This window comes from Oreochromis aureus, linkage group 5 (genome assembly GCF_013358895.1).
Source record: "Oreochromis aureus strain Israel breed Guangdong linkage group 5, ZZ_aureus, whole genome shotgun sequence".
Classification (NCBI taxonomy): Eukaryota; Metazoa; Chordata; class Actinopteri; order Cichliformes; family Cichlidae; genus Oreochromis; species Oreochromis aureus.
Window position 1 is genome coordinate 2,532,261 of NC_052946.1, and position 21,542 is coordinate 2,553,802.

Sequence of the window (21,542 nt, forward strand, 5' to 3'; positions counted from 1 at the left end):
ATCTTCTCCCCTTTTTCTTGCAGCCTCCCACGGTCCCGACTCCGGCTTCCTCGTGTCGTTTCCTCCCCGGGTTTTTCAGTTCCTCGTTTGCTCTCTAGGTTTCCCGGGTCGCCTTTCGTTATTGTAATAAAGTGCCTTTTTCTGTTAGCGCTGAGTCTGCGCTTGGATCCTTTTGTGCACACGCGCCGTGGCGCATGACACAGATATAATCCAGTTTTGAGATCCTTCCCAGACGCCTTAACACCCACTCACATCCTGGGCCTTTTGACCCCAGGAAATCACATGATAGGGTGATGACCTACACCCATTTTCACACCTTGGCTCATGTGATTAGGTAGAGGATCATTAGGGGGTCCATTGTCTCTCTTGGGGGGACACTCTCACAGGGCTTAAATCTGGGACTCTCCATCATTTCACCCTAGAACTGAAGAAGCTTCTTGGCTGAGAGGTGAAACATCTTCAGGCAACTTAAAGAAGTCCAGATGCTTTTCTTTCCAAGCTTCTTAGACATGTGACTCATCACATCACCATTGGGGTAGCTGTAGCACTTAAAAGCATTAAAGACAGTCCTTGTGTGAATGTCCTTTCTTGTTGGTGTTTCACCTTCTTGCTTTGCATCTTTGCTGATTTGATGAATCAGCATGATGAATCGGGATAACCACAGTTTTAAGAGCTTTCTTTACATGTCTGTGTTCCTTTTCTTCCAAAGCTCCTTAGACTACATGACCTGGATGACTACAGCTTTAAAGGCTATATGATTCAACTTTTTTTTTTTCCTGCCTGACATCTAAACTGCAGGCACAGATTTAATGCAAATATAATCATGTTACTTTGAGTGAGTTATGAATGGAGTAGCAGTGCAGACAACTCCACCATTAGAAAGTAGACAAAAAGTGGTGATGATTCTTAGGGCCCATGACTGGCAGGGCCCAGTCAATTAGTCTTTTTTAATTAAAATCATTCACCTATAAAGTATAAACATTTTTGGTTTTTAGCATTTGTTTTGCTTTGTTTTTGACACAAAGAATAAAATCCAGTCGGCCTGTGAACCTGTCTACCCCCTCCTTATTTCATGATTTGGTTTGATCCAGGTGCACAGCAGGATGGCTGGGTTTCAAACAAGAAAAAAGCACAGGTGGAAATCAAACTCATAGCAAAGTCCACGTGAAAGTAACTGCTTGACTTTCCTAGTATTAGTTGACCTTTCTAACAGTAAAGAATGTATTTGTTATTCCGGCCAACACATAATCAGTGCAGGCAGGCCCTTTGTACTTATGTATATTAAATCACTTATCTGCCGACCTCCTGCCAGGCCGGACTGATCAAACCTCTGGCTCTGGCTCAGCTGTCCCACTCCTGTCTGAGCTTTCAGTAAGTTAAATCCTATTAAAACATATTTGAGTTCAGCTCAGGACACAGATATATTTTAATTTGCTATACTTTGTTTGAAAATTGATATGCAAATGATTATTAAGTTGTATTTGTCAATAGTTAATACAGATGAGAATTTAAATTTACTTCAATCCAAAAAGTCAATGTGTATTTTATCAGTATTTGTATTTGATGTAAGCTATTGCCATTAAAAATATTAAAATGTAAAATATGGCTTGCACATAGCTCATTAAGTTTGCACAAAATCACTAGATCCAATTAACTGAGCAAAATATTGATCCACGTCTGCAGAGTATTATATTTTTAGGGTTGGCATGGTTTGCAGTATTCGGGTGGTGGGGCCCAAAATGATATTTTTCCCCACAGGTGCCCAAAGCCCTGGCAGCACCCCTGCTTACCTCACATGGGATCAGTGGGCGAATTGGCTTGGAGATTGAGAGACAAAAACAAAACATGAAGTCAAGTAAGACAGCTGAAATAGGACAAAGCACCGAAGACAAAGGGAGCTCAAAGCATGACAGACATATATGATAGAGGATGAGGTCAGCAGGGATTAGGAGACAGAGGAGGGTACTGCTGTTTAAACCACCACCCCCTGGAACAAAGACAAATTGGGCTACGAGCTCATCTCAGAGGCCTCCAAGTCTCTACCTGTCTGAGGAGGAAACCAGTGTCTCCCAAGCATAGAAGTGGAAAACCTAACGCTGCTGCAAGAATTTAATGAGGAGGGCTCTGCGCTGTTCTCTGCTCAGTTTGTGTCACAACACCTAATGGCATGTAGCGATCTTCTTTCTTCTTTATTCAGGCTTTTATTCCCACTCAGGCTTAATGTTAGCATAAATGTGCAAATGCAAAAATCACCCTACATTGCACCTGAGCATGTTTGTACTGTACATAATGAAAAATAAACTGCTACTTCATCATCGTCATCACTATTATTATTATTAACAGTAGTAGCTTTAACAGTGGTATTGGCATTAGTGTTGGTTTGTTGTTGGGATTTCGTACTCCTTCACGCTGGGATGGTTACAAATGATGACTTTTTTTACATAAATGCAGATAATGGAAGTCGCACTTTCTGTAAGCCCACAATAACTTCAAACAGATCACAGCCGCATGTCTCAGTGGAGCTATCCACAAGAAAACTATAAGGTCTGTGCAACATTTGTACATTTTTGATGAAAGTAAAAACCATGGGTAGCTGTGAGACTGGAGCACAGGCAGTGACTTTTGGGTGGGAGCTGCTCACTTGACATTGCTGAGCAAAGTGGTCTTTAGAATAGAAGACAATAGAATAGCCCTTTATTCTCACTGTACATGTACAACGAAACTGTGGGAAAACAGTTTAGGTTTGGGGTTTGTGTGTTGTTTAAAGTTTGTGCGATTTGTGGCGTTACAGATGGGAATGATGGCCAGGACTGCACACATGACAGCCAGGCTACCAGCAGCCAGGGTTCTGGTTTCAGCCTCAGTCTCTGTGACTAAGCCAGCGGTGGCAGTTTTGGGGGTTTTTTCATGAAATGATTCGATCATATGATCTTTTCTACAATCATTCTGTTGTTCAAGAGCAAAGTGTCTTTTTCTCCTCACAACTTCTCATCATGATGCTGACACTGAGATCCAAACTGAATCCTAATTCTCACTAATAATTCACTTTCTTTCTTGTAAACTTTGTAAATGGAAAACACTCAAAATGATTTTATGTGTGCAAACATGCAGAAGTAAGAAAGGCAGGGAACAGTGAAAAAAGAAAATAAAAACGGCTCAACCGAAAGAGGAAAAAGAAAAGAAAGGAGGAAATTGAGGAGGCAAGGAAGTCAGAGTGAAACTTATGAAACTGTTACGTAAAACGTGAGGATTGGTGTCTAACTGTCACAGTAGGGCTGCACGATTTTGCATAAAATGAGAATCATGATTTTTTTGCTTAGAATTGAGATCACGATTCTCTCACGATTTTCTTTTCCAGTATAAATATTTATTGCACTTATTAACTGCACATCAACTTCGTAGCAGTTGAGACTGAACATAAAAACAATAAATCAACATAAAACAATAAATGTCTCACATTTTGTCGTTGCCGCAAAATGTTGTACTGCTTGTAATTCCGTCTCCACCGTTGCTCGACACTGCGTGTATAGAGCAGGTAGTGCAACATTTGAAAAATAGTTGCGGGACGGCACTGTGTAGCGTTTGTCTAGGGTGTTGATCATTTTCCTAAATCCCTCGTTTTGCACAGTGTTGATGGGAGCCATATCTTTGGTCAGGTGATAAGTGATAGCCTCCGTAATTTCTTTGTGCCTGCGGGAGTTCGACGGCTATGGGGAAGCGCTGTATAAGGTTATTGATGTTTGGGTGGTTGACCGGGACGGATTTTCTCCTGTCACTTTCTTGGCCTTTACAGCTTCGTCATCACTGACGTGCTCTCCGTTGTCTTTTTCCCTGCGGCTCCGCCCTTGTCATTTGTTGAGCAGGAAGAGTGAGCGCTTGTTTTCATGCAGATTATGTCCCGGATCACAATGCGGTACAATCGTCATCTTTTTTTCTTTCCTTTTTTTTTAAATCGTTGTCATTTGGAAATGAGATCGCACATAAGTATGAATTGAGATCGCGATTTTCTGACAATTAATTGTGCAGCCCTATGTCACAGCAGATATATTAGTAACATGGTGGCGACACGTCTCTCACCTTTCTCAGGGAAAAAGCAGCTGCTTCCATTCCACTGTCAGCAGGGATGACTGATGGAAGTGGAGTGAAGTACACTTTACCACTGAAAATGAGAAAGTGTTGTGGGAAATGGCAGAAACACCCATGCGCACCTTTCACTGCTGTATCGGAGAGCTGTCACCGCTCCAGAGCGAGTGGCCACCTATCGAGCCTAACAAAAGAACACAGTGTCTCAAAGTGGTGACGTGTACCACAGTGGCAGTGGAGGTGGAACAAGGGCCTGTGGCCAGGGGAAGCACCACCTGGCAGCCATCAAAAATGTCAGAGTCAAATCACTTTCTGTGACTTTTCACGTGTCGTCGTCTTCTTCTGGTTTTTGAAGTCGTCAGCAGTTAGGCTTGTCCGCCAGCCGACAGCCTGTGAGCATGTAGCCACAGCACAGGCTTGCACTGGCACAGCATCTCCTTGTGCATCACCCTCAGCACCATCTCGTGCTGTCTCCATGTTGTTGTCTTCTCTCTGTTGTTTGGTTTTTATTTTATTTTGGGCCTGTATGCAACTGTAGCCTTCTAAGATGACGCTGCATTTACCAAACAGGATGGGACACAATAAAGAAAGAAGTATGAGACTGGCTAATACCTGGAGTGTTTTCATGACATCAGTGAAAATGAAGATACAAGTTTTGACTGATTGATTCATCTTGTTGTCATTTTTAGTAACAAAGCTACCCACTAGACAAATTCCCTAATGAGGTTCTACCTGTCACCTCCCTGTGGCTCCTCTGCATTATCAGTCAACATGCCAGTTTAGTTTCAAACCGGCTCCGCTCAAACACCCCTTTCTAGATCCCGTTCTCTTACACAATTACAGGCCTATTTCCAAATGTCCATTTATCTTCTAAATCTTAATGAAAGCTGTAGCCCGGAGTCTGGGGGAGAGTAACGTTTGATCAATTTCGGTGTGCTCTTCAACAGAATCACAGCAGCAAAACAGCATTACTGACAAGTCTTCTGTGCTTAGATAAAGATCAGTGTACCACTGTCACTGACAGATTACAGAACTGGCTTGGAGACCTGTTGGCGGTCTGGAGTTACTTACTTTACTTACATATATACGTACTTGTGTTAAGTTTTGTATAGAAATGACACAAAATTCAGTCTCAGGTTAAATGTGATAGAAACAGCTTACACTGACATCTCAATAAAAGATGTCGTGAAGCCGTGTTTGCATTTATTTGCACTGCTTTCCACTCTGGATGTTGTTTATGTTCAGCTTTAAGTATAAAAGAGTCCATTCTACCACCTGTTTTTTTTTATTGTTGAATATAATGGATTGGATTTCATATAGCGCATTTCAAGGCACCCAAAGCGCTTTACAATGCCACTATTCATTCACTCTCACATTCACACACTGGTGGAGGCAAACCACAGTTGTAGCCACAGCTGCCCTGGGGCAGACTGACAGATATAAACATTATTTTGTGCAGATTTTGCACTTCTTTTTTTCAGAACCAAAGCTCTGCATAAAATTGCATTTTAAATCACTTTTTGAATATTACTTTAAATACTTAGATTTAAATTTCTGTTAAACATTTAAATAAAAAGATCAGTATTGCTGAACTGTGAAATATTTTGGGTGCAGTGTATTTTTTGTGTGTTAATAACAATAATAATAATAAAACCATCTTTTAGTTCATTGTAGATGTATTGGATGAAAAGTTCTCTCGGTCAAACAAACAAGCTGTTCTCTGGCAGCTTTTCCAGTTTTCAGCAGCACAGAGCTGAAACAGGGATGACGTTTCACTCTTGTGCTGGAGGGAAATCGTTTCAGTTTCCCGGGTTCTTTGCACCCTGGTCTCACAGAAATGCATGCTGTGCCCATGACATGACAATAGTATGGTATCAGCATGCAGGGTACAAAGTCCAACTTTGGCCAGTATGCAATGATATGTAAAATCTGCAACCTTTTGACAGAGGTAGAGGCAACGGTACCAAAGTGGCAAAGAAAGGGTAGAGGAGGAATGTGCTGCTTTCTGCCACACTAAGGGCTGGTTCTCAATTTTTGATTGATTTTTGAAAACACGGGTGTACCGCCGTGCCGCTTTTTAATCAGCATTTCTAGAGACTAGAAGCTCGGAGATTTCAAACTGGGACAAAAGCTGAGTTTTCTCTGAGTGACGACAGCTGTAGCATGTACGGTGCACGTTCAGCGCTGGTACAAGCTGAGCGTGTGGTGATGTCACAGTTGGCTCATAACACTGCTGGTTACCTTGGTTAATGCTTCATCCAGAGGTCATCATCGCTTCACACAGCTGACTTGGATCAGGCGATTTTTCACGAGTGAACTTTTTGATGGAATTTCAAAAATGAATTCAACATTTATTTGCATCTGAGTTTTAACTGTATCATATTTTCTACAGCAGCCATTCTTTGCAATTTGTTCCAGAAAAAATGTATCGTGTGATTTATCTGAGAAAAAAAGTCACACTAACGAAGAAGTCTGAACAAGTGCATCCTATCAGAGTAAACTTTGTCTCAGTAACACACCTGAAAGCAGCAGTTAGGATCTGGTCAGCAAATCTGACTGAGACATAAAACAAGGCTGTACAGCAGAGGGGCTGGTGTGACGCTGCTGCTTGTTCACAGTCTGAGGGAAACAGACAGAGTAGCAACGGCTCAAAATATGCTTCATTTTTCCAGGGTGCTAGTCAGATATACAAATGAAATATCTGCTTCAGAAACATTATGGTGATAACAGCATGGACAGCATATGGCAGCTAACACAAAATCCTGCCGCCAGCAAACGAGACCTAGCAAAGCCGAACGAAAGCAGCAGAGATGGAGGACTACACTGCAGGTGGAAATAGCTGCTACGGTCTGGATGGAGCTTCCCCTGAAAAATATGCTGGGCAGCACAGCCCCTCCAAATAACCTGATGTAGAGCTAAAACTGTGCAGGAGGAAAAATGGAGATCCTTTTGGAGCCAGCAGGACTGCTCTGTCCTTCCAGTGGTCTTTGTTTTCAAGCTACACTCCTCACTCACGTAGCAATGAGGTGCACAGAAGAAAAGCCTGAACAAGTGGACTCTACACTGGCACGCTCAGCCGAGCAGACTCACAGCAGAACAAATGATGCTGCATGCTTGGCCTCCCTCATCGCACTCTACAGATATCATTAGTGCTATTGTTATCATTATCAGAGCTATTTATCTTTAGTCCCCCTGTGTGCAGCGAGCAGCATACTTTCCTGCTAAAAATCAATAGTGATTTAAAGAGGATGCTTCTTCTTCTGTCCCCATTAATCTGGCTCCGGATGCCTCTCCTACCTACTGCTACCTCCTCATGACAAAGCCATATCTACCAACTGCCTGACACCACCCCTGCGCGCACACACACACACACACACAGAGCAGTATCTTTTAATCAGTCTATTAAGGAGAGCAGGGGTGCAGTGCTGATGATAAAGTGACCTGTGAGCCAGTGTGCGTTCCCCACTCCGGCCACAGCAGAGGACAGATAACAGCTCAGTGAGCACCGAGATGACGATGATGATAATGTTAGCAACCGAAGGCCACGAAGCATATCCAGCCCCATCCTAAATGTCAGCCGTCCTCCTGCATTACTGTGACTGCGAGGCTTGTGACACGCAGGCCTGCCTACAGTTATGAGCCTGGCCCCTGTGTGCGCATATCCACTGTGACAGATGAATGGAGAGCTGGAGAGGAAAGAGACGGAGATAGAGGTGTGCTAGCTTTACAGATGACAGTGACTGTTGTGTTTCTCCCCGCCAGCTGGCAGAGAAAGCATCAGGCCAAAGGACCAACCGACCGCTGCGTGTTTGGTTAACCCGGGGCTGACGGGTGGCACCGTGACGGGGGCGTGACAGTGCACACCACAAATGGGAAAGCAAAAGCCATGCGCCGTGTCAGCAAGCAGACACCCTGCAGTGACAGCCACTGTTCTCAACACCCCAACCAACAGAGAAGCACAGCGAGCAGATGTTTGTGGCTACAAACCGCCCACTATGAGGGCGAGGGGCGCTGACAGCAGTCAGGTCACCTTTGCAGACATAACAGCACCACACAAAGTACCCGTGCTTCTGACGGTGCAGCTACACAGCGGGCTGCACACTCAGACCCGCAGCACTGGACGAGCATTGTAAGAGCCAGTGAACAGACACAGCACAAGTTCTTTCTATCCAACATTCTCACACATTCACACTGTGACAACTTGCGGTTAGGATCAAGCCCATCCAGACTGAAGCAGCCAGGGATCAAACCAGCAACCTTCAAAGCTCTTGTTCCTGAGCCACAGCCACGCCCACTAAAAGACGTGACAGAGTGATCTGTCTGTGACAGGACTGTATTACAACCAGGATGTTGGAGAATTTTGAATTTGTTTGCAATTTTATATTTGATCTCCTGGATGTATTTGCACAGAACTCTGAGGAGAAGCTCGCCGTGTTTCTGATGTTTAGATCGTTTGCTGCTCTGTGGGGTTTCGGCTGATTTCACAGACATGTTTGCACATTTCTCCGTACAGCTAATGGAAGAGTAAGCAGCCCAGAGGCTGTCAATACCGATACCCAGCAGGACAGCAGCTCGTCTCTGTTTCTACTGCATCTGTCAGCCACTGACATCAAGCCGCCACCTCGGCTCACTATCATGACAGCAGCATGGGTCTGAGTCGAGAGCAGGTCAAGCAGAGAGAGAGAACAGACAGAAACATATTAGCACTGTGCGAATCCTCACACGCTCCACCCTTAGATCCACAAAAAGGAGACGGTTTGTCATTGCAGGACGTGGCTGAGTTATTACGTTTGAGAAGACAAAGCATCACACAGCTGATTTTGACTTTTGTCTGATAAATACATCTCCTGGAAATGAGTCACGCACCCTGAGACGTTTTCTTTTTATCTTCAGTATTTCCTCTGAGTAGAAACTGAATCTTTGTGTTTTCAAGGAGTCCAAGTATACGTTCTCCAGCAGTGGGTCAGTGGGTCCCTCCCACTCTCTCTGCACTCTGCTTTTCTCTGGATCTGTGATCAGATTGTGATTGATGTAAACGTCTGAGAGAAACTGCAGCTTTCTACATCTGAAAATCCGTCAGTCGATCCCAAAATTTCACTAGTACGGGTACGGTTTGCTTAGTACAGCAGTCCCAGAAACTCTCCCATCAGTGTGTTTTGTGACATCTGATAGGATACATCAGAGCTAATCTAGTTGAGCTGAAAAGTAGACTAATACTGTCTAACACTGACACACACTATCTCCCCACATCTCAGTAACCCTAATCACTCACACATGGACTCTTTTCTTTGCATTACTTCTGAGCACTTTGCAACTATTTTGTTCTCTAATGTGTGCTTTTCTCCTATTTTGGATTTCTGATATTTCTCCTGCTTGTCATTTATTCCTGCTGTCTAATATGGTGCTCGAGCACCCACAATTTCACTGTACACATACAATGACAATAAAAGGCTATTCCAGTCTATTCCTTTTTAACTAGCAGCTCTGAAAATGTGTCATATCCACAGAAGGCTACAGGACTTCACCATCAGCCTGGCCCCTCAGAGTGGGGGTCTGGGGGCCAAAGAGAGTTTACTGTAAGGTAAAGGGCCCAGTGGGGTCAGTGTTCTTCTCCTCATGGCAGGTTATGTGAAAAATGTGTGTTCACCCACAGCATTATGGGAATGTGGGGATGTGACCCAACACAGCATAAATGCTACACTTTGAATGTGGCCGCTGGCTTCTTCTTTGTTATGTTACCTGCGCACTGTGGGTCCTTCTCTTACACTACAGCATCCAAGCGTGACACAGGAAATGCCTTTGTTGACATCCACAGGTACGTGTCAGAAATATACCATCATCCAACATCCTTCAAAATGTAGGTACGCCTTCTGGTGCTGAGTGCCTTCAAACGACAGAGGCTCGTTCCTTTGTTAGATATTACTGCATATGAGTGGAATACGTGTGAGCCTTTTGTGGCTGAGTGGGTGGTAATTACGCATGTTTAGCTTCTGTTGGGCTGACAGCCCGGAAAGTGTTGGATGTCTATTTGCAGCATCTTCCACAGTTGAAAGAGTGCTGAGTGGTCAAGGTCAAATTCGATTTGTAGGCTTTCTTTGTGAATGTGATCCAACACATTTGTCCTCTTTTACCTTTGAGAAGACAAAGAACAATCTGTGGTACAAGTATTGCTTCCTAACATGTGGGGGTGAGGGTCCATTGCGTTATAGAACGGCTGGAGAAGCCTCATCACAAGACAGAGCAGGACATTTTTCACCGTTCACTGTAAAGCAGCCATGCGGTGTTACAATCAGGTGCTGTGGGTCTAGTGTCAGCCCAAACACAGACATCAGGTCTGCCTCCCCCACACAGATTAGAGCCTCACTGCAGTGGGCTGTGTGAACGCGTCACAGCCCCACTGTCTCGCTCCAGGCGTGAGCCAGAGGCAGACAAGCCATCACATCATCACATCCACCCGACCCGAGCCCACTCTGCCGGTGTGGACAGGTGGCCCTCTAGCAGACGGAGCGCGGGGTTGTAACGCTGTGCTCGGAGTGTGCGTGAAGGGACGTAAACAGGTCACGAACCAGAGAGCCGCACCAGCATTCAGTGAAGAATGGGCTGATTAATGAGGTGCTGCACCTCAATAATCAGCTATTTGTGGCCGTGTTTCCTCTCGACACCTCGCATGCAGCTCGTGTTGGACGTGTGCGGATGAAACTTACCGGGATGACTGTAGGCCCCACGGAGCACGAAGGCTGCAAACACGAGAGGTAAAATCCAGCAACAGCAGGACCGCAGTAGTGTCCACATGGCAGGGATGTGCGCGTCCACATGCATACAGGACCCACGAACAACTGTTGACTCTCCGTCCTGACGGCAGCAGGCAAGATGCAGGCGGGCGGACGCACTCAGAGGTCCAGTAAGGGATCGTTCCTGTCCGCGATCCCACACTATTCCCTTCTTATCATAACAGTGGTGTCTCCGGAGCGGCGCGCGTGTGCGTGTGCAAGCAGCTCCTCACAGCGTTCTCTGGCTTGTGTGGCTGCGGCGGTGGAGGTAGCGTTGTTTGGGCACAGGGACAGAGGACAGTCGGCGATGGAGCAGCGGGCAGAGCAGCTTTCATCCCTCCACCCATCCACCAAGTAACAGGCGAGCCCTACACTGCTACACGCTTCAAACGGCCAGAGAGAGAGAGAGAGAGAGAGTGAGTGAGCGGTCAGTCCTCTGGATCCTAGCGCCGGGGAGGGAGCGCGCACTCTGAGCACGCGCACAGATAAGAAGAGATGTTCCATCTCCAGCAGTCCTCGAGCTTTGGTGTATGGTCACAATCAGTGTTGGTCAAGTTACTTGAAAAAAGTAATCAGTAACTAATTACTGATTACTTCCTCAAAAAAGTAATCCCGTTACTTTACTGATTACTTGTTTTCAAAAGTAATTAATTACTTAGGTATTTAGTTACTTTTTAAAAACACGATTTACAACCTGAATAGGTAATAAAGCGATTCTACTTTTTCTGCCTAATCCATCATATAAAATGTAATCAAATGGAAAAGTCTCTTTTTAGAACTTGTTTTATTAGTTTTCATCTTTTAACTTTATGCATCTAGCAAACATTAAATTATATGCAACATTCTCTGACTGGAAGAAATTTGTTTAACATTTAAACCTATTTTCTGCACATTCCAGCACATAAAATAAAATATTTTTTTGTGTTTACACTCAGTCTTTCAAATAAATGCAAGTGAAACACAGCAGAAAATAAATAAAATCAAAGACTCAGCGGTCCTGTTGCTCTATTTTCACCTGTATAGCAGGCGGAGGTTTGCCCTGGTGCAGGTGTGCCACAGCGGTCAGTGGAAGAATCCGTGAGTGTGTCTGTGAATTTCCCACTCCGCGGTAGTGTACTCGGTGCTTGCTCGGAAGTTAAGGAGTTTTCAGCACAGGAGGGAGGGGGTGAGTGAGTCCTGAGTGATTCGCTTACGCTTATGATTCAGCACAGGAGGGAGGGGGTTAGTGAGTCCTGAGTGATTCGCATACGCTTATGATTCAGCACAGGAGGGAGGGGGTGAGTGAATCCTGAGTGATTCGCTCGCTCTATGATTCAGCACAGGAAAGGAGGGGGTGAGTAGCTCAAATGTGCTGTTAGCATGTTAGCAGAGCGATGCTACTGTGTAGTGATGGTAAATTTGATTCTTTTTACTGAATCGAGTTTTAATGAGTCACTCACCAAACTGAATCGGGTTTTTTGAGTCATTTGATTCACTGAGTCAGTTGACCAGAGAGTGCAAAAAATGTACATTTTCACTCAAACTTAATTTCTTTTCTCTTTTCATGTAAATCCTACTGCTAAGATGAGTGATTCTAAAAGAAAACAACTATTTTATAGAGCAAAAAAATTCCTAAAGGGAACATTTATTTTGTTTATTTTTATTTTATTAGTATTTTCCTTAAATGTGTCAAATATATATTTTCTCATCTAAATGTCCACTGAGCTGTGAGCCACGGGGCGGTAATGCGCCTTAACATTGGTTGCCAACCAAGAAGAAGAAGAAGAAGCTGTGAGCCAGGAGGGAGGGGGTGAGTGAGTGAGTGAGTGATTCATTCGCTCTATGATTCAGTACAGGAGGGAGGGGGTGAGCGAGTCCTGAGTGATTCGCTCGCTCTATGATTCAGTACAGGAGGGAGGGGGTGAGCGAGTCCTGAGTGATTCGCTTACGCTATGATTCAGCACAGGAGGGAGGGGGTTAGCGAGTCCTGAGTGATTCGCCACGCCACGATTCAGCACAGGAGGGAGGGGTTAGCGAGTCCTGAGTGATTCGCCACGCCACGATTCAGCACAGGAGGGAGGGGTTAGCGAGTCCTGAGTGATTCGCCACGCCACGATTCAGCACAGGAGGGAGGGGTTAGCGAGTCCTGAGTGATTCGCCACGCCACGATTCAGCACAGGAGGGAGGGTTAGCGAGTGCTGAGTGATTCGCCACGCCACGATTCAGCACAGGAGGGAGGGGTTAGCGAGTCCTGAGTGATTCGCCACGCACGATTCAGCACAGGAGGGAGGGGTGAGCGAGTCCTGAGTGATTCGCCACGCCACGATTCAGCACAGGAGGGAGGGGTGAGCGAGTCCTGAGTGATTCGCCACGCCACGATTCAGCACAGGAGGGAGGGGTTAGTGAGTGCTGAGTGATTCGCTCGCTCTATGATTCAGCACAGGAGGGAGGGGGTGAGCGAGTCCTGAGTGATTTGCTTACCCTACGATTCAGCACAGGAAAGGAGGAGGTGAGTAGCTTAAATGTGCTGTTAGCATATTAGCAGAGCGATGCTACTGTGAACCGAGGAGCTATTGTCTTGATGTGAGCTTCTACTCAGGGTTTTTTCTTCCAGTTCAGAACAGAAATGTTTTTGTTAAGATACTGGATGTTGTGTTTTTCTCCACAATTTTAATTATAAGCTAGATATGTTGCTGCTAACAGCAACAGGGATGAGTCAGTGAGTCAGTTGGGCTTGTGAATCATGATTCATGAGTCAGTAAAGTGATTCTCGAGTATTGAACGATTCGTTCATGATTCGCGCATCACTATTGTCATGAGACACTCTCGCAAAAAAATCACGGTTTTAGTAATGCAGTAACGCAGCATGCTTACGGGAAAGTAACAGTAATCTAATTACCGTTTTTGCAATAGTAATCCCTTACTTTACTCGTTACTTGAAAAAAGTAATCCGATAACGCGTTACTGCCCATCTGTGGTCACAATGACCATAGGTTTGTCTTGGAATGAGTGGTTATAAATAAATTAATTTATTAATTTATAATAAATAAATTTATTAACAAAGCCTTGAAATATTTCTGCGTTTCCTTTTTTAAATAGGTCAATAAAACTCCTCACGTCAGCGATCAGACCCACTGAACATTGGACGTCAGATAGACGTGCAGATCGTCGTCCGTGACCAATTCTGGACGAGGTCCACAATTCTGATATCCAACCTTGACCCAACTTGGACGTGAATATGATGTTCAACATTTGAAACTGGGACTGGAATGTGTAAAATGAAGAAATAGATTTTTTACAAATACAAACACTGTTTATGAATATCATCAACATGATACATATGAATACAGATCATTTTATTATGTGCTAGCCTGTTGATTTATTCAGTACATGTGGGTTGTTGTTGTTGTTGTTTTTTACATTATCCTTTTTAAAACAGTTTATTTATTTCTGTTTATTAACCTCTTTGTAACCAGGTTAAAAATATAATTTATTAAAATTAGTTGAAATATTAAAAACTTTGAAATCAGTGTAACAATGTAAAATACTAATGCTTAAAGTATTTAGAAAAAAACAGAATTTCTTTTAAAAGGAGTACAATGTGTATAATAAATTTAAAAGAGCATATGCATTTTATATGGTTCATTTTTACAAGTATCATGTTTTATTGTGAAGAGCTTTATAAGAGGAAGTGAATGTGGTTGTGATCTGTAGCCTGCTCTGAGAGAGGTTTGTACAAGTGTGTATGTATGAACTGGAATGTTTATCTCTTTGTTCCTCCGCAAAGGGTCAGTGCAAGATATATATTAGATATTATATTATATATTTAACAATGTGTGTGTGTGTTCTGCTTAGTTAATCAGTTAATCACCTATAATGAATGTAACAGCAGGAACACCGGAGGGCCAACAATGAGACCACCCCCCCAACATGAATGGTGTTAGAGGAGGAGGCCACAGAATTTTTTCCCTTCTCATATTTACTGACTGATTTTTCACTTATCAGTAGTAACTGAAAACATGGACCCTCAATGGTTTTGCACAGATAGTCCAACTCCTGCAACTTGGTACATTGCCAGAAGGTTTGCTGTGACTCCCAGCACAGTCAAGAACACTGAGCAGATTCCAGGAGACTCTAAGAGAGCTGGACAGGGTTGTAGAAGGGAAGGTCTTTAACCCAATAGCAGGACTGCTATCTGCCCCTTATTGCAAGGAGGAATAGGATGAGCACTATAGAGCCCACTGGTGTGTCTCTGACCTGTGAATCAGAAACAGACTCCATGTGGGTGTCCCAGGGGCCTGATTTCCTCCAACAAGCTCTGTGCTTTCTGCCTAACACTGTGGATTGGCATTTGCCACATAATACCCCCGATGCCCCAGGACACCATCAGTTCTCTCATTAATTCAATTCAGTTCAATTACATTTTATTCATCACAACAACAGTCGCCTCAAGGCGCTTTATATTGTAAGGTAGACCCTACAATAATACCTACAGAGAAAAACCCAACAATCATATGACCCCCTATGAGCAAACACTTTGGCGACAGCGGGAAGGAAAAACTTCCTTTTAACAGGAAGAAACCTCCGGCAGAACCAGGCTCAGGGAGGGGCGGGGCCATCTGCTACGACCGGCTAGGGTGAGAGAAAAAAGACAGTGTTAGAGTGAATTGTTAAATGTTTGTCATTTTTATGTTTACCATTTGTACATTGTTTAACTGTGTGAGGAAAGGAATTCTTTCTGTCCTCCCCTCCCCAGATTCTCGAGGTTCTGGGTGAGGGGCTGTAGTCTTTTATTACAGACACATCCTTGTGAAGGTCTTTTTGATGTAAGCTTCCTGCCCAGCAGGAGGTCACACACACACACACACATACACACACACACACACATTCTTAAGGAAGTTCACAAATATACATACAATGCCTTGTCTTAGAACCACATGGGCGTTGCTTTGCTGTGATGTGTTTTGTGTGAACTGTCTCTCAATAAAAGGCAGCGAGAGGAGGCCATCGTAGGGGTCATTTTCGTGTTAGACACAGATGATACCTCCCTTGCATGTAAAAATGCTCGATCGCTGTTGCCTTGTTTTTCTTTCACGGGAATAAGTCCTGGATACAGCGGGGTCTGAGTTTAGACCCAACATTTATTTGGTCCTTCGAGCCGGATCCTAACACATCGCATCCACCGCGAGGAGAGGGAGAGGACGCCACCGCAACGTCTGGGATGATTGACGGAAAGCCCTGGTGCTTTACTTTGTCACCAGGCCGGAAAGTTTGCATCTGAACTCCCCTCGGGATGGATGGCGATTGACGGGATACAGAGACACTTCCCATGAACGGAAACAACACGAACAGTGAGTACAGAAGGCCTTAGAGAGCGGCTACGTGACCCTGCGTTGAACGCAGGTGCGGGAGTGCGCTAGCTGCGTGAGAGAGACGCAGGCTTCTCCGCCGTGTGGGGCGTAGAGACAACCTAGGTTCGGTGACTCCGCTGTGAGGAGAGTTCGGAATCTCCGCCATTTGGGGCGTTAGGAGAGTGTCCGATGGTTGAATTCTCCGCCATATGGGGCGTTTGAGAGCTTTCAACAGAGAGCGCTAGCTGTGCGTGTAGACGCAAGCGATAGGCCTATTGTATGTGTGTGCGGGCCAGACGTGGTCTGCGTGAGTGTGGCTGTTTGTTGTCTTGTAATGGAGAATAAACTGTGTAAGTCTGCCTTGAAAGAGGATGAAATACACTGCAAAGTTTTTATTGGGCAGCACGTGGTGTGTGGATTGTTGACGAATGAAGTGGAATTGTGCTCTAAGCAGAAGTGAGTGTGAGCGTGTCTGACGTCACGGTGTGTGTGAAAAGGTATCCAGCTGGGGCAGACGTGATTCTGCAGGTCACCTGCCCAGTGGACAAAAAGAGATAAAATAGTTGTGTGGTGAATGATAGCACGAAGAGTGTTTGGTGTTTCTCTGCCTGAAACAGCTGTAATGCTACTTTCTGTTTTGGAGGAAAGGACAGTTTAAAAAAAAAAAAACAGAGAGAGATGTGTGTTGTTTTAAGCAGTGATGACAATAATGAAAATGTGATGAGAGAGGAACACAAAAACATACAGAAAATGGATTAACTATACTAACCCTACATGCATATATAATAAATGATACTCATGAAGACCAGACAGCATCTTAAGCATGAGATTCTGTTTGTCATCTCATCCAAGTCACTAGTAAGATGAAAGTGATACATAGACTAGTGGACTGAATATTATAGGAGGACAGATGACTGCATCATAGAGGAAAAAACAGAATGCTGATGAGGGGTTTTAAATGAGTGAGATGATTGTGAGTTTCTGGTGTGTGAAGAAGTTTTACCATGGCACACATTTGGATACATGAGAAGAAACTTATTATGTGATGAGACAACAGGGTTATGCTGTATGTTGTGTGTGGCTGATTGGATGAATGTTTGAGATTAAACTGGCTGTTCAATTGTCTTTTGTTACTAAGTTGAGCCTGCCAATTGGGTTGGTATGATTTATCCCCCTGGCATGAAAAACACTTGTCATGACTTAAATAAGGCCTTTCTTTCCTTTGCTTTCCGTTATTTTCTTTATTTTCTTTTTATTTTGTTACTTTCATGGTGCACTGAAGGTTTTGTTTGATGATCTCTGTTTGAGCAGATCTGCACGATTAGAACAGAAGCGCTATACGACTCGTCGTCGAGAAAACTGTTGCAAAGTGAGCTTCTCCAAAATTAAAATGGGCTCAGGAGGAAGCCACTTATTGGGACATTTAGAAAATGAGTTCCTGTCCAAAAGGATTCAGTGAGGTAATCTGACCTAAAGTTCTTCTTTTTCCTTTTTGAAATGACATCATTGCTGGCAGTAGAAAGTTATTGCGTCACGAGAGGTTCTACTGTCAGCAAATACAAATTGGGACTGACTGGACTGACAAAAGCTTGACTGGCTTAACACCATTGTGTGAAGTTAACCCCCACCTGACAAAGGTGTGGATGTATCTCTGTGCGTGTCTTCTGTTGCAGGAGCAGAAGGAGACCACAGGAGGAAACTTGGGTCACATGACTATGTGAACTCTGCAAATTTAACCTTTTTAGTTTAAATTTAGTTTTAGTTTTAGTTTTTCTGTGTCTGTGAATTCACCATGGGTGTGTTATTCGCTACCTTGTGTTGCTCACAGAGATGACTGTGTGAAAGAGTGTATACACCTGCGCAGCGCTAACATTTACATTTCTTTTTACAACAGATGGTTAATCATGTGATTTGATCATGTGATTTATAGCAGGACACAACTTAATGATGTTTTTCTACCACAGGATTACTGAGATTTCGTGTGAAGAAAACTGTGGTTACAGGCTATATGCTGATGATGAAATTACACTGTGTTGTGGAAAAAAATATGAATGTTACAGGGGAGAAGTGAATACAGTTGAGACATACTGTGTTTGAGACCAGTGTTACTTCTTTTACAGCAGAGTGTTAACTTTATGACCTTTTACAGTACCTCTGGAATCTGGATGGCCGACGCCTGACCACCAGGATGATCCGTGTGTTTGGCTAATGTTTGTTTTCCTTTAAGAGTGCTTGTAAAGGATTCAGCACAGACAGACAAGTGACAATTGAACAGATGTGTAGTGGTTAGAGAATAGTTACATGGGGTTCATTATCTGACCATATTGGGCTCATGGTGAGTGACAAACTTAAGGAAAGTCACTGATTACAATGTGGAATGACGTTGAGATGTTAAATGATTTGGAACAAATTATAGAAAAAAGTAGGCATTTAATGAGTTTAGAATAAACCTGCAATGATACTTGTCTCTGTGATGCTGAATACTTTATTACACTTATGAGCTGCAGTTGGTTGCAAGTGTGAAGTTGTTTTAACTTTAGGACTTTGTCTTCTAGGATATAGGCTCCAGGTGGAGCTGGGAGTTAAACAAGCTAAACATTTAATTGCTGACTAATGTTTTTACACAGGGTTACAGCTTGGAGTGAAGCTGCTCCAAGGGACAAACCCTGGAGATTGTTTTAGGGGGACTGTGCAACATTCTTGTACCTGTCTCATTGGGGAGTTGACACATGGCGGAAGCCATGTGGCGAGAGGAGTGTCGTTTTTTAAATTTGTAGATGTCGTGAGGTGCCATGACGAGAAGGAGTCGCTGAGGGGATCGTCCACAAGATGGAAGCTGAGGCCTGGAGAGAGTCTTCAGGAGGATCGGAGATCACCTTCAGCACAGAGAGCTGGGCTACTGGGCTTCCAAAGGATCATCATGAGGAGATTTTGAACAGCAAAATCTTAAATAAGATAAAAGAGTTTCGACGTTGACGTTGAGGAAGACAACTAAGGTGTACGACGTGCTCTGCCTTAAAAATCTTCAGCAGCGTTGGAACATGAGAACCTGAGGGAGCGTGCCAAGCTCCAAAAGTGACAGCGAAGAGGAGGTCCAGCGATGGACTTATGGTTCTGTGAACAGCACAAATACCAGGTGACTGTGAAAAACCTAACAGCAATTTTTCCACAAGTGAAGCCAGTAACTTACTATCCTAACAGATTAGCTCTAGTTGCTTGTGCTTTACCTCCATGCGTGAGATCAGTATGTGCAGCAGCTTAAGCTGTACAATGTTTCAGGATATAGTTTTTCACCTTTTTGACATTGTTAGTTCCACACGAGGTAGATGTCTTCTACTGCAGACTAAAATTACATTTCTGTCACCTGCAAGACACTTGTCTTTAATTTACTGTTACTCTCACAACCACATATTACCATAAAGTGATGCACAATTCTGAATCCGTCAAACCTTTTTGCCAACGAAAGAAGAGGGCACTTCTCATGAGTGTAGAGAGGAGTGTAAGCCAAGGGATGACTCAATAGATGTGCCACTTGTTGAGGGAAAGGTTTGGTTTGTTGATGGGTTGAGTTTTACAACAGCAGAGGGACAGGCTAAAACAGGTTTTACTGTAGTAGACAGTGAGAAAGTTATCTGTGCAGGACAACTAGCATGTTTCATATTTGCTTGAGCAGCAGGGATGTTAGCTTTAACGGAAGCGTGTAAAGCTGCAGAGAGACAATATACACTGATGGCCAATATGCATTTGCTACATTACATTTCTTTGTAGTGCAGTGGGTGAGACGAGGTGTGACAACCTCTGCAGGGATACCTGTAGAACACGCCAAACTCTTACAAAATCTGCTGGAGGCAGAGTTATTACCCAGTAGGATTGCCGTTTGTAAATGTGCAGCACACATGTGAGGGAAAGATCCAGTTGCATTAGAGCAGTGGTTCCCAAACTTTTTTTGCCAGGCCCCCCTTTTTTACAAGAAAAATGTTCGCTCTAACTAAGATCTAAGATGTCAGGAGTAGTTAGTCATTACAAGAAGTGTTTGTGAACTAAAAATCAAGAATGTGGGATACTGTTTGTTCGTGATTTGAAGAGCCCAGCGCTGCTCCCGACGCAGGGAAACTAATTTTGCAGGGGAGACCTACCTCGGCACTTGTGCAGGTGAAGCCAAAGGGAAGATATGCTTCACCATATTTTCTAGTCTTTGGCTTGGAAGGAAGTTGGTTTGGCAACATATTTGGCGATGCTTCATCTCCTGCTTTGCGTTTGTGTGGGAGCCCCGTCAAAAACCTGTCCACAGTGTCCAAGCGCCCTTTTTTGTTTTTTCTTTTCATACCGCGCCCCCCCTGCAATAGCTCTGCGCCCCCCCTAGGGGGCGGGCCCCACACTTTGGGAACCTCTGCATTAGAGAATGCTTTTGCAGATAAGATCGCGAAAGAGGCAACTTTAGGAGAACATGGTGTTAACATTTTAGCAGTGCAACACCAGCAGACGTTGGCTATTATGCGAGATGCACTGGCAGACATGCAGGCCCACTCACCTACTGCAGGAAAACAGTTGTGACTTACGGAAGGAGCGAGCTTGCAGGATGGTGTTATTGTCTGTCTGATGAACCAATACTGCCTAAGAATTTGTATAAGACTGCTGCTATTTTGAGCCATGGGCTATGCCATGTCTCCACAGGGGGGAGAAGATGATGGCAGCAGTAGTTTATACTTTAAGATTAAATACCTTTAAAAAAAAAATTTGCAGGTAATGAGAACTAATGGAAGAGACACGCAGGACATGGTTAGACTGTATAGAATGGTCTGACTCTTTGAGATTATATATGTTAGAGCATTTAGAGTTCTAGTCTTCTGTAGTGATGATAGAAAAGCAGAAGAGAGAACACATTAGCAGATTAGATGCTTAAAATGTTTAAAAGTAAAGAAGTCTTGAGAACAAATGATCTGCCAGATGATTCTGTTTCTCCGCAGGAGCAGAGTCTGAAGTCTGGAGATTGGATGCTGATAAAGGCCATAAAGAGGAAGTGCTGGTCCAGTCCACGGTGGGAAGGTCCCTATCAGGTGCTGCTGACGACGCCCATAGCAGTGAAGATCGCTGAAAGGAACACTTGGATACATCAAGTGCACTGCAAGAAGGTAACACACTTCCTGGCCGACTCTGGGTGATGGTGAAAAGTCCAGGGTACAAAGGGGGGAGTATATCTCTAGGACCTCTCGTCTCAATCCTGGTGAAGAAACCAACGGATCCAGAACCCAACTTAGAATGGCTGGGAATGTGCTGTGCGCCTTCTTGTGCCTGTGGACCCAGAGTGGGATGACAGGAGCGCATTGGGACAGAGCGAATCACACCCAGTACCCGCATG

General features: G+C 44.1%; 1 protein-coding gene across 1 annotated transcript in view; it reads right to left on the reverse strand.

Moving 5' to 3' along the window:
• The window catches only part of LOC116334098 (receptor-type tyrosine-protein phosphatase gamma-like), a 419,810-nt gene extending 408,569 nt beyond the window's left edge, over nt 1-11,241 (reverse strand). Inside the window, exon 1 of the mRNA XM_039612323.1 lies at nt 10,788-11,241. Coding sequence (XP_039468257.1) covers nt 10,788-10,902 — 115 coding nt within the window. The 5' untranslated portion in view covers nt 10,903-11,241. The remainder of the gene's footprint in view (nt 1-10,787) is intronic.
• Nucleotides 11,242-21,542: the final 10,301 nt, after the last annotated feature.